General features: G+C 33.9%; 2 protein-coding genes across 2 annotated transcripts; both read left to right on the top strand.

Annotated features, from left to right (window-relative positions):
* On the top strand, positions 1 to 1,983 carry LOC105167648 (transcription factor MYB16). Its single transcript, XM_011087441.3, has 4 exons — positions 1 to 145; positions 274 to 403; positions 949 to 1,225; positions 1,308 to 1,983. The coding sequence occupies exons 1-4, from the start codon at positions 13 to 15 to the stop codon at positions 1,905 to 1,907; spliced, it is 1,140 nt and encodes a 379-aa protein (XP_011085743.1). The 5' UTR covers positions 1 to 12; the 3' UTR covers positions 1,908 to 1,983.
* Positions 1,984 to 8,242: 6,259 nt separating this feature from the next.
* Positions 8,243 to 13,132, top strand: LOC105167647 (cystathionine gamma-synthase 1, chloroplastic-like). The gene is made up of 11 exons (XM_011087440.3): positions 8,243 to 8,871; positions 9,397 to 9,500; positions 9,839 to 9,912; positions 10,017 to 10,185; positions 10,468 to 10,527; positions 10,622 to 10,825; positions 10,965 to 11,051; positions 11,217 to 11,324; positions 11,937 to 12,032; positions 12,127 to 12,245; positions 12,797 to 13,132. Exons 1-11 carry the CDS (start codon positions 8,412 to 8,414, stop codon positions 12,918 to 12,920), a joined length of 1,605 nt encoding a protein of 534 aa, XP_011085742.2. The 5' UTR covers positions 8,243 to 8,411; the 3' UTR covers positions 12,921 to 13,132.
* Positions 13,133 to 13,945: the final 813 nt, after the last annotated feature.

Genomic DNA, 13,945 nt, shown 5'->3' with positions numbered 1-13,945 from the left:
CTCATTTGAGCAATGGGTCGATCTCCATGCTGCGATAAAATCGGGGTGAAGAAAGGGCCATGGACACCTGAAGAAGATGAGAAGCTCTTAGCTTATATACAACAATACGGCCATGGAAGCTGGAGAGCTTTGCCTCCCAAAGCTGGTGAGCCGCCTTTTTCACCCTGGCTTTTGCACCATGCACATTGATGTAATCCAATCCAGTCCAATCCGTCGACTTTTTCAGTAGAGTAAAGTTTATAGCTTGTTTTTGGGGTTTATGTATATATGTAGGGCTCCAGAGATGTGGGAAGAGTTGCAGGTTGAGATGGACTAACTATTTGAGACCTGATATCAAAAGAGGCAAGTTCAGTTTTCAAGAAGAACAAACCATCATTCAGCTCCATGCCCTTCTTGGAAACAGGTAAATCTTCAGAGATTTTTCAACTCCAACTGAGTCATGTTTTCTCAGTGTCTGATAGGCCATATTTCCCCCCTCACTGATCTTGGAGATCGAGTAAAATCTGTGTCTATCTTCTTTTCTGGAGATTTGAGGGTATGATATATATGAGCAAGAAACTCTACAGTAATGTGACAAATGTTTCCAGCTTCTGATAATGAGAGTTGCAGGGATGAACTAAATTCTGTACATCGAATATTCAAGATTTAGATGCAGTAGTAGCTAGTTGCAATGTTATCTTTTTTACTTTCATCCATCCACAGCTTTTTCTGCTATATATCCCGGTCCTGTCAGGCTGATTAGTAGCAGCAGTTACTCTCACAAATTGCCGAATCTGACCTGAATTTCAAAAACAATTTGGCCTGCCAATATTTAACTTTTACACAGAAAAAAGTGGTGGATTCTTGTTCCTTGATCTTGTTTTTAGCAGTATTGGGTAGATGGAAACAAGGGTGTTTCTTCTCTTCTTGCAGTGATCGATATTTTCTCGTTGATTGTCTTCTTCTCAGGTGGTCGGCTATAGCCACTCATTTGCCTAAAAGAACAGACAACGAAATCAAGAATTACTGGAACACCCATCTCAAGAAGAGATTAGCTAAAATGGGCATCGACCCCGTAACTCACAGGCCCAAGAACGATACCCTATTATCCGGCGATGGCCAGTCCAAGAACGCCGCCAATCTCAGCCACATAGCTCAGTGGGAGAGCGCCCGCCTCGAGGCCGAAGCCAGATTGGCCAGACAGTCCAAGCTAAGCTCCGGTGCTGGCTCTGTCAATTCCTTTCAGGTACCTGTGTGTTGATACACTTTGTCCTGACCTGATTGATTTCTGCAGAAACGCAACAAGCTTAATATTTTACGCTGAACAGGCTCAGAGCCCGGAATTCGCCTCCACTTCGAGCCCGATTCACAAGCCCGTTGGCCCGGGGCGGTGCCTCGACGTGCTCAAGGCATGGACCAGTACTGGCGTTTGGGGGCAGACAAGCGAAGCGGGGGCTGTGAATTCTGGTCTCTCAATGAGGGGAGTCGCCGGCGAGCTGGAATCATCGACTTCGACACTCAGCTCCGCCGCGGGAGTAGGAGTGCGAGAGAACTCCTCCGCCGCGTTCGCCGGAAACTCATGTGACGTCGACGGCGGAGTCACGAAAGAAGAAAGGGAAGAAGAGTACTGGAAGTATTTGCCGGAACAAAGAAACGGGATTAGGAGTTCGTTCCCGTTCACATCAGTATTGGCAACGGAATCAATCAGGAGTAGTACTTCCGAGCATGTTCCTTGTGGGAATTTCGTCGAAAAGTTTACGGACCTTTTGCTGAGCACCGACCGGCATCTCTCGGACGACGGCGGAGAGTCCGATGACAACGGCAGCGGAAGTGGTGGCGGCAGTGATTACAATGAAGATAACAAGAATTATTGGAATAGCATCCTTAATTTGGTGAATTCTTCGCCTTCTGGTTCACCCATATTTTGAATATTTGACGTTAACGGTGGACTAATGACTGGGAAAAAAAAAGAGTATAAGAAGAATTTGAGTCATTACATATTTATCACAATTTCCGTACTATTCTTATAAATTTCTAACGTCTTATTTTTTAAATTAAATATTATAATTTCTTATAAAACACTTTAGAATATCTAACTCACCCAAACCTATTAATTAATAAAAAACGATTATAATCATTCTATAAAAATATTTCCCATATTATAATTAAAAAAAAGTCATGTAACGATCAACAACTAAATCAAAACAGTATGATTTTTTACTATAAATGAATGTCGCATCTCACATTTTATTTATATATTTTTATTTTTAATTTAGGATGAGAACATTTCTTGTGATAAATAAAAAATGACCACCTTTTGTTCATTGTCATAATCCAGTAATCAATCAAAACCCCAATGTGTATGTTACAAAGAAGGAAAATTTTAATTTAAAGCGGGATTGATTGAATTTGAATAAATTATATAGTATGTATTAAGTATAATATACTTGGCATGTTATCGGGGTACTGTTTAAAAAAAAAATCAATTAAATAACAAATGTATTACATTTGCTATGAGATTTGTTTGATTAAAACAAACCTAATTTGAATAATAATTTTTCGTTCAGAGAGTTGTCTAAATAAAGAAAGAAACAGTAATTATTTAATTTGAATAAAAAAATTTCCGTTCAATTAATTGTGATCATTAATTAGCACAATGGTCAATATAAGGGTCCACCATTTTTTAACTTGATTACTACTAATGACAAATAATAATTACTCAAAGTAAATAAAAAAAAAATATCCAGTAGATATATATATTCATGTTCATAAAACTCATATCTACAATTTCTCCTATTTGTTTAATTGTAAAACCTCAATTTTTAACGATCGAGCAAGATTTCATTTGCTCAGTAGCAACAATTTCTTAACACAAATTTTAATATAAATTTTAGGGTTAATTATGCTTAGGTCTGCTATAAAAATGAGAAGTTATACTTTTTCACCAAAAAGTTCTAAAATAACACTCCCTCCAAGAATTTACTGTTTACACCTGATCCCATTTCGTTAGGATTTGGATAAAAATTCTGATATTAGTTAAGAAAAATGTACATAAATTATTAATTTTACCCCTCATTTAATATTTTCATATAGTAATTTTATACTTATAAGACAAAAATTTTAATGATATTAACCTCACTCCACATACACACACAAGCATATAGATATATATTACATTCAACACTTTATAAGTACAAAAGATATACTTGGGAATATTAAATGTGGGATAAAATTAAAAAAGTGTGTATTTTTTTTGCTAATATCAGTATTTTTCGTCCTAACTCTAACAATACAGGATCATGTATAATCGAAAAATTTTAAAAAGGGTGTAAATATAATTTTTTTTTTCAGAAAAAAATACAATTTTATGATTTTAAAAGAAAGTCCAAGTGGAATTAATTCTAAACTTTTTAACTACTAAAATTTCATATGGAATTAGGACCAACAAAGAAAAGGTGGCTTTTACATTTGCCTGCAAGAGAAGCAAATGGTATGTGTTGCCAATATGGTCCCCCCCCCCCACCCCCTCTTGACTTTTATGGATAAACAAAAAACAAAAAAAGACTTGGCCCAATTATATCTTTCTTCAATTTTATCTATGCAGACCAAATTATTTATGACTTCAATTAAATTTGTTTTACTTTTTCCTCTCTTTTTTTCTCCCAAGATATGATTGTTTTCGATAACTAATACAATCTGAATGAACAGTCCACCGGGCGTGATCATAGAAGTTCTCCACCTCAATAGAATGCCTTTCTGTGAAAAATGCGAGTCTGTCTCCACAATCCCATTGAAATGCAAAATGGACTGAAATTACTTACCGTGATCAAATTACTGATCTACTATCATAAACAGATTCGTGTTTAAATTGATTAGAATTCATAACATACCATATTGAAAAATACAGTTCATTTCACTTAAACTGCGTATCGTATTTATACTCATTTTCTTATATGATTCAACCCCATTAATGGTAGAGGTGAAAGTAAGTGAAATTGATTCTTGACCAATTCCTGCAAGGGAATAAGAGTGTGCATGTGGTAGAAAATAACAAGACAAGGAAGGAAATCATGAGCAGTCTCCATCTATAGCTGATGAATTCAATTGAATTTACATCTCATCTTCATATTTTTGTAGGTAGAAAGGAGTAGCATTAGCATAAGATGATGAGGCATTGAATATGGGATCTTTTTCCATGTACAAATTTGCAATAAATGTGTGGTGGACTATTTATTTTTCTCATTAAATTCTGGGCATGTTTCGCTGTCTTTTTCGGATTAAAATTCCACTACTATATTCTACCACATAATTTTAAATGAAAACTAACTCAAGTCATAAGTTCGAGTTTACAAATTTTAAGTCTTGCCCTCCAATTCAAATTTATAGTATATTTTTTTAATACGTGCGTACTTAATTAGTTGTTCATTGAGGTAACGTTCAAATGGTAAGATTGAAACATCACAATAAAGAAAATTATAGGTTCGGGTCTCATCAACGTGTGTATTTATTTATTTTATAGTATATTTTATTTTATTTTTTATTTATAATTTAATTTATTGATGTATTTGATCAATTTTCGAACTTGTACATATTAAATTATGTAACGAATCATATCTTATAAAAAAATTAATTATTAATATACTTAATTAATAATTACCAATCACAAATCTATACTATTATAAAGGAAAATCTTTTGATCGTACCAGTTTTAGATTGCCCCAATTTACCTTTCATTTCATTTATTCTCTTTAAAAATATTGGGTCAGATTAGTGATTTTAATTTTTTTAATTATTATTTTTTTCTCTTAACTACCCCACATTTCTCTCCCACCTTACTTCTCCATATCTATTATAATTTACTCTTTTAGCTATTTTTTTTATCATCTCATATCAACGTTCTTTTTACATATTTGTGAGAATCACGTGCGACAATAACTAGTATTATCAAATAATAAATTTCATGGCCAAGATCACCCCATGCAATCTTGTTGATATGGGTTGAGTGGTGGAAGGACCAATGCGCCCCTTAAACTCAAGAAGATTATTATTGGTGAATTTTTTTTATTTTTTTATTTTATATGGGTCGTATTCGATTCGATTTTATTCTATTTTATTTAGATCTTGACCTGAATTAAGGACCATTAATATGACAACACATGGCAGTATCTGAGAGACTTATACAATAGTCATGTAATGAATTAAATCTATAAATACTTAATAAAAAAAATCAAAATTATAAAGAAACCCAATAAAGGAAGTCCTGCAACAATTATTTTCTTTTGCAATAAATATAACATTTATGAAGCCAGCTGGCGGTATAGAGTGAAATATCCACCACATTTTATTTTCAAAATATTGGATTGCAATAACCTTAAAGTTCAGGGGTACAATGGGCATTTACTTTGATGAATAATTGGATCACATGGCTGTCAATTCTTCATACATCATAGAGGCCCTTGGCCTTTTTTCTCATTGTTCTAAGGATTTTGGAGGGCAATCTTGTCATTCAACATTCCTTCACTTAATATTCTATTATTTTCCATGAAAATTTTTCTTAGCCAGTGCAATAATTGTTTTTTTGATAAAATACACTTTGTCCTCCTAAATTATTCCCGATGTAATATTTACTTTATTAAATTAACAAATGTAACACTTACCTCTTGAATAGACAAAAAAATCCCTCATACTTTGAATAATGACATTATTCTTTATATATTATAGTATTTTGCACATTAAATCATCATTAATTTTTTTAATTAATTATTTTAATGTGGAAATAATTTAAATTGAAGATGGAGTATAAATTATTAGATATAGTGGATACACAATAAATATAATATAACAAATAATTAATATATGCTTTTTACAAAAAATTGACAAATATATATATATATACTTAACCAAAAGTTAATTTAGAAAAAATGAATAAATATAAATATTTTATCATTTCTTTTAAAAAATATATTAATGAAATTATTTAAATTACTCATTTTTATCTAAAAGAATAAATAATTAATAACATAATTTTATTACCAAATTAGTAGAATCTTTTCATGAAATTATTTTGTGCATTTTTTGTACTCATTCATTACTTAACTTTGGGTCTGTAAATATAGTAAAATTCAAACCATTTAATTCACTAATTATATTACTTTATTATAATTAAAACATATTTTTTCCATTTAAGAAAAAATTAATTAAACTTAAAATACGAAATTGTTTGAACTATATATATAATATAAGGGGAATATTGTCAAAAAAATTAATAGGGGGTTAGTGTTATATTTGTTAGTTTATGACGGTAAATGTTACATTAAAAATAATTTAGGGGGCAAAGTATATTTTATCCTTGATTTTTTTCTACAGGAATATTAGTTGACTACCACTGCACTAACTATTATGAACCAGAACCCGTCCTAGCATCATATTACTTACAAGGGTACTTATTATTCACATAAAAATTTGTGTCTACAAAAATAAATACAAGACAAAACATATATGGACAATTGAATTTTATTGATTTAAATGAAAAGTGGATACAACTCTGTAAATATATAATCCCCTGATCATTCTCTGTGAATTTTAATTCAAGGGCTTGAAAGGTGGATGTAATGCCCTCCAAGTTATGAAGTAAACTGCATATCACATTGAAACTTGATATCAAAGTTTGAAGGATTTGACGTCCGAAAAGATGTCGAACCTTTGCGATTGTAAAGTTTTATCGTCATAGAGAACTTTTGACTTGAGTTCTTATTGTGGATTCAATGTCATACATAATATTGCATATCCCGCAGTATGGTAGAGAGGCTAGAGACTGTCATTTGTAAGCATGAACAAGTTTTGATTTGTAGCTTAGACTCATTTTTGTTGCTTGAACACCATGGACATTAATCTGGATCAGTCTTCTTGTAAGCAATATTAGACATGCTTCAGCCCAATTTACCCAAATAAAAAAAAATAATAATAACTTTATATTTGATCTTCGACTAATCCATAAAAATAGATAAGCCACAAATTTGGTACAAACACTTATGTAATTTATAATCTTGAACATACGATAAGTCCGAATTTATTATGGATTTTAATTTGAAATACAATCATTAGTGGATTGATTTTTTAATCTCCAAATTGATAATTTTATTTTAAAATTTTCATGTCAAGACTTGCAATATACCTATCAACACAACCCTCATACTATTAAAAATGATCGAACCTCTACTTCTATAACCGAAAGCAGACTGTTGTTACCAATTGAATTCACGTCAGTATAATAGCAGACATATTTGTATAGAAACCTCTTTTCTTCATATATGTGGAAAAAATAAATTGAAAATAGAAAAATTAAGAGGAAGGTAAATTCAGATGATTGGGTGGACCAATCACCTATGAGTACTCAGAAAGAGGCCCATCAAATTTGGGCTTCAAGAAAAATAAGTTATTGGGTTAATATTTACAAGACCACACGAAATTTGGAAGTCCAATGTTGACTGGATTTTCTTTAGAATTGGACCATGTGACCGGGTAAAGATTTAAAGCCCAAATAACTATATATGGACTATAATTTATTTTTATAAAATTAAAAATTATCATTATTACTGTAGTCTAAATTCTATCTTATTTTTAGTAAAATATTTATTTTCAGAATAATACTTATATAATAAATGAGAAATTTAAAGAAATTTCTCTTTTTACAAATATTTGGATTTATGATTTTTTTTTTTTGGACTTCTAACACAATCTATCTTCGGAATAGGGATAAACTTTATATCCATATTATTAATTCAAAATGTTTATAATTTGGGTTCGTAGGTGTAATTTTTTCTTTAACTATGACCTCATTGTGATCAATAAATTATTTTAATGATTATGGTTCACGTGAAAAAGTATAATTAAATTAAAAATTTATAAGTAATCGCTTTTCATATAATATGTATAATTTTTATTACTTTACAATTCTTAAGACATTTAATATTATATCATACAATCTACTAATTTAGAAATCGGAGGGATATAATCGAAACATTTCTAATATACTTTTTACAATTGTATGTTTATAAGTTTTATCATTTCATAATAGAGCCGTTGCCTTTACAACAGGAACAGCAATTACCCTAATTTCACCTAACAATGCCTTTCCCTAAAATTTTGGAACAAAAAAAAAGAAAACCGTGAGGATTTAAGACATACTTTATACACATTGTGTGTAGGTATAAATTGTAAATGAAATACGATTAGAATAAAAGAAAAATGGGAATTGGAAAAGAAATGAAGTCGCGCAGATCTTTCCGAGGAGGAGTATAAAAGCAGTGTAGGGTGGAGGGCGTGATTTCACATTGTTGATCTGGTGGGTGGAGAGAGAGAAGGAAGGGTACCTGGGTTTCAGCTCTCTTCTTTCTACCTCGCATATTTTAACTATTCAATCCCTAACCCTAATGGCCGCGTCTAGCTGCGCAAGGGCATTTCCCTCCTTCGAGGCCCGTTCAGATCCCGATTTCTCCCGACCGGAGATTCCTTCTACCGGATGCGGCAGAAAGGCCAACTCTCCCGTTCTTCGGACTGCGCACGGCTTGTCTTCCCTGATTTTTAAGTTTCCCCCCAATTTCGTTCGTCAGCTGAGCACTAAGGCGCGGAGGAATTGCAGCAACATCGGCGTGGCTCAGGTGGTGGCCGCTTCGTGGTCGAACAACCAAGCCGCCTCGGGATTCACTCCGGCGGCTAGTGCTGTCGATGCGGCAGCCGCAGCCGCCGTCGCGCCGGTTGAGGTTGAGACTGGCTTGGTGGAGGTGGCTGAGGATGCGTCTTGTAATGCCGAAAATGTAAAGCTTGAGGGTTCGCCTTCTTTAGAATACGCTTCTTTTTTGAGTTCCGATGGCAGCGTTGCGATTCATGCTGGTATGTTGTTTGTTTTTGCATGTTCCTTTCTGTATGAATTTCTGAGTTTGTGGATCGAGTGGCTTGTCTATTCGTTGTATCATTTGTAGTGTTTCTTTTTAGAGAGAATAAGTTATTTTATATTTCACGATTGTTTAATCGCAGAGAGTTTTTTGAGAGGCTGAGGGGAGATATCTACTTCTGCAATGATCATATGAAAGGGATATATGTTTAATGATTAAGTTGTCTATGCTAATATCAGATATGCCTCTGGGTTTTTTCTTTTTTTGGATTCTGTGGAACTCTTTAAATAGCTTAGCTTTGTACCACATAGAAAGACTGCTTGTCGAAACGTTCGTACGAACGGTTTCTGGCCGTTACTTCATGTACTATCAAGTTCAAACTCTTGAGAATCATATCATTTGTAATTTTTCCTTCCTGATGTTGGTCGTTTTTGTCTAACTGATTGCAAAATGTTGAATGCCAGTTTAAAAAATGTGACGTTTTTCTTATTTGATATTTATGGAGTTTCATTAACTTGACCAGGTGAAAGATTGGGTCGCGGCATTGTTACTGACGCAATAACTACCCCTGTTGTCAATACATCGGCTTATTTCTTCAAGAAAACTGCTGATCTCATTGATTTTAAGGTACTTCCGTTTGTTGCTTTGTGATTACTGCATCTGGAGGTATGAGGATGGTCGTAATCCCTAGTGCATCACCTTGTTGATAGAGATGTGTTCATCATCGATTATGATTCTGCAACTGGTTTATTTGCCATAACTTTGGTCTGAGTAAGTAAAATCCTGATTGGCTGACCAAATATATATACAGTGGATGTTGTTTAGCCGTAATCCAAACTTCAAACCATAGCATGATTTGCTGAACAAGTCCTATTGTTTACCCAAAGTGTACGAAACATGCAGTATCTCTCTTTATCATAACTCAGATGGATATCATAAATCGGGATGCTTTATTTTGTTTGCAGGAAAAAAGACGTGCAAGTTTTGAATATGGGCGCTATGGGAATTACACTACTATTGTTGCAGAACAGAAGATAAGGTGAGTTTGATACGATCATTTCCCCCATATTATGTGTACGTTTGTTTTGATAAGAATGTATGAATATGTAATGAGAACACATCCTGTCTTGAATATTGCACCAGTGCACTGGAAGGGGCTGAATCAACTATTTTGATGGCATCTGGAATGTGTGCTAGCACTGTCATGTTGATGGCATTGGTCCCTGCTGGGGGGCATTTAGTGACTACCACTGACTGCTATAGGAAGACTCGGATATTCATTGAGACTGTTCTTCCTAAAATGGGGATCACTGTATGAGCTCTATGACCCAATCATTTGATTCTGATATCTTTTCTCTTTGAGCATCCAAATTATCTACTTTGAGAAAAGTTTTCTCTGCATTTTGGGAATAATGAAAAAGTTGTCATTAGTGGTTTTTATTCTTACATCTTTCCTTGAAACAAATACATAATTAAGAGAACTCGGTAAAGTGGATGAGTTTGCGATGTGTTTCAAAGTCAACAATACTTTGAACATTTCGGCCCAAGTTGGGACCTAAGACCTGATTTTCTTTTACATTATTACTAAATGCAGGCAACAGTCATTGATCCTGCAGATATTGGAGGTCTGGAGTCTGCCTTAGAGAATAACAATGTCGGTATTGATGAAAATAGTCTCTCTATATTGTAGTTTGCTTTATATGCTTTCTTGTTAAAATGATTATTGAACAAAGCATCTTTGCATGTAGGTGACACTTTTCTTTACGGAGTCCCCTACCAATCCCTTTCTGAGATGTGTTGACATTGAGCATGTATCAAAGCTTTGTCATGACAAAGGAGCCTTAGTGTGCATAGATGGGACGTTTGCAACTCCTCTTAACCAGAAGGCCCTGGCACTTGGTGCAGATATCGTTCTGCACTCTGCAACAAAATTCATTGGGGGCCACAATGATGTATGTTGGATTTGATACATATATATCTAAATATCGATGTCTGTATAATATTATATATGTATATAATAAACTTCAAATGTGTCAATAACATTAAGTTCGTTAGCATAGCTATCTTAGTACTTATCCAATGTCTCCACAGGTTCTTGCAGGATCGATCAGTGGCCCTGAGAAGTTGATTTCAGTTGTTCGTAACTTGCACCATATTCTCGGCGGTGCTCTTAATCCTGTGAGTTATCTGATTGAAGCTCTTTGCTTGATTATGTTATCTTGTGGCAGTGACTAACCTCAGAGCACCCTATGTTCAATGGTTTGCGCACTAAGCACAGTTATTGTACTGTCAATGATTTTTGAAAATTTTCAACTTAATCTTAACTTTGCCCTTTTTCATCAGAATGCTGCATATCTGATCATCAGGGGCATGAAGACGCTGCATCTTCGTGTACAGCAACAAAACACAACAGCACAGAGGATGGCCGAGATTTTAGAGGCACATCCCAAGGTACTGATGGAATAAGAGAATTATACCAGACTTGCAGAAGCTTATATAAAATTTCTGCACTATGGATTATTTCACGACTTTCTTTTCATTTTCTTGTTCCAGACTTTGACTTAGTGAGTATTTCCTGGTGTTCATATTTACCTAGGCACTTTCCTGAACACCCTTTATAAAAACCAAAAACTTGCATTATTCTCATTGCTGGTGATGTGTTTCTATATAGTTCTTATATTTTGTGGCAACAGCTGCATCTCTCTGGCGCTGCTTGTACGCTATGATTCTCCTTATATGGTCACCTTCTCTTCTTTGAAATTATGATAATTTAAGTAGTTTTTTATGTTTGTAACCATTTGTTTTCATTTCTTTTATATATGTCAAAGAAACAATTTTTATGCTTTATCTACTGTAACATGTGCATGAACTAATCGATCCCTTGTATGTGGACTGTGGAGATTGGTTGACTAGCAGCACAGTGCATATGCAACTAAAGGTTTTGTCCTTGGTCGCCAATTCTCGTGTGTTTAGTCGAGCAACTTAGCAAAACTATGTCCTCTTTTTTCTTTTCCCGCTTTTCTGCTACTTCATTTTGTACCATAACACAACCATGACTTGCAGGTTAGGCGTGTCTATTACCCAGGCCTGGCAAGTCATCCAGAACATGAGCTTGCTAAGAGGCAAATGAATGGTTTTGGTGGTGTGGTTAGTTTTGAGGTCAGTTATCATAAAGTTATATAGCAGCTTTTCTGTTGAATATTTCTACTTGAGTCAATTCTTATGAAAGTTCATTACACTGGAATGTGATTAGGTTGATGGAGACCTGCTGACCACCGCAAAATTTGTTGATGCTCTGAGAATTCCATACATAGCCCCTTCCTTTGGAGGCTGTGAGAGCATTGTTGATCAACCGGCTATAATGTCTTACTGGTGCGTCTTTTGCCTATTGCACTAACCTAGCCTGTTCCATGAGTAGGAATTATATCACCGGCCGATTTGCATAATCATCTTTTTTTGTTCTAGAATCTTGTCAGTAGCAAGCACCGTGGGATTATGTAAAGAAGAAAAACATGAATGATCAAAGATAATGAGCTTGAGAAAAATTCAATGGAGTCGATAAATATGATATATATAAATATCATGTTCCATCCTTTTGATGGAATTATAACATTCATCTTGCATGTATTAGTTAAAACTAATGAAACTGAGAGAGTAAATTAGTCTTTAGTCCACTCGTAAGATTTCCTACTATGAATAAGAAGACGAAAGTTTTACTGAGAAGCCAACCAGTGTAAAACCATCTTGAGAATTCCTTGTCGCTTAAGAACTTTTAACTATCTCGAACAGCTCACCAGTAGTTGAATCCATGAACAGTCACATGATAAAAACTTTCCATGAGTTTGCGTGTGACCATGTGTTGATATAGTGTTCTATGAGATTTTCATGGTGGGTGGTGTTTACTTGCTATGGCTCTGAAACAGGGATCTTTCCCAGTCGGAGCGGGCCAAGTATGGAATCATGGACAACTTGGTTCGTTTCAGCTTTGGAGTTGAGGACTTTGAAGACTTGAAAGCTGACATTCTTCAGGCTCTGGAGACGATATAGGCCGCCTCACCTGCTGGTTACTTTGTTTTTGTCTTTTTGTTTGTTGTCGTTATGGGTCTTTTATTGCCGTTTTAATGATAAAAATTAACGTGTATTTGAGGGGAGGAGCACAAATTGGATAGTCTAAGATCAATGTGTTGTTTTCTTGTGTTTTTAATGGATGGTGCCCCCTTTTGTCTCTCACATCAATAATACCTTGATATATTTTCATCTGTTGCCTTTGTATCCCAGAACGACTTTCTGTGCTTATGCTTGAATGTTTAAATTGTTTTAGGTCGGCAAATGTTGGCAGACGGTGAGAACACCGACACCAACAATAACTAAAATGTCCACATTCAACAAGCCTACGCTCATTCAGTTTGCCTGACCAAATTTACAGAACTATATCGCATTTTACTATAAAAGATAAAAGAAAAAGCACAATTTACACTACTGTTAAATTGCATGTCAGAAAAGGTTAGCACCAAGTCTTTTAGTTGACTTGACTTGAGCATCACAAGAGAATCAACTGAAATTAAATACACCAAAATGAAACATGGGCCGACCATACCAATTATTGTGAATTAAAAACAAATATTAATTAAATTATAAAACATTGCAAAAAAAAAGACTAAATCCACATTCCTGGAATCAAACCCATAATAGTAATTATAGTGCGTCATCCAAAGACACTTGAAAACAAAAAAATGAAGACAAAAAGACAGTTATTAATAGGGATAGTCACACCACTCTTTCTTCAAATTTTGTATAGGTCCACCTATATTTTTATGTGATTTTAAATATTATATTTAATATTTTTAATGCTTATTTTTATTTAATAAAAATAAAAAATAATTCTTTCATTAGTTAAGATTTTACAAATTTATCGATATTAACAAGAAAAAAAATGATTGATTGCAAGTGAAATAATTTTTTTTATCATATTGTTTTATACATTTTCACATATGTTAATACATGTTGGGAGTCATATTTTTATTGTTATAAGAAGATTTTAGTAAGAAAAGATTTAATTGGCTTGTAGGTCT

The sequence above is a fragment of the Sesamum indicum genome, linkage group LG8, assembly GCF_026168435.1.
Source record: "Sesamum indicum cultivar Baizhima isolate 11 linkage group LG8, ASM2616843v1, whole genome shotgun sequence".
Lineage (NCBI taxonomy): Eukaryota > Viridiplantae > Streptophyta > Magnoliopsida > Lamiales > Pedaliaceae > Sesamum > Sesamum indicum.
Note: the sequence above shows the minus strand (reverse complement) of the source record. Positions and strands in the feature narration are given on the sequence as shown.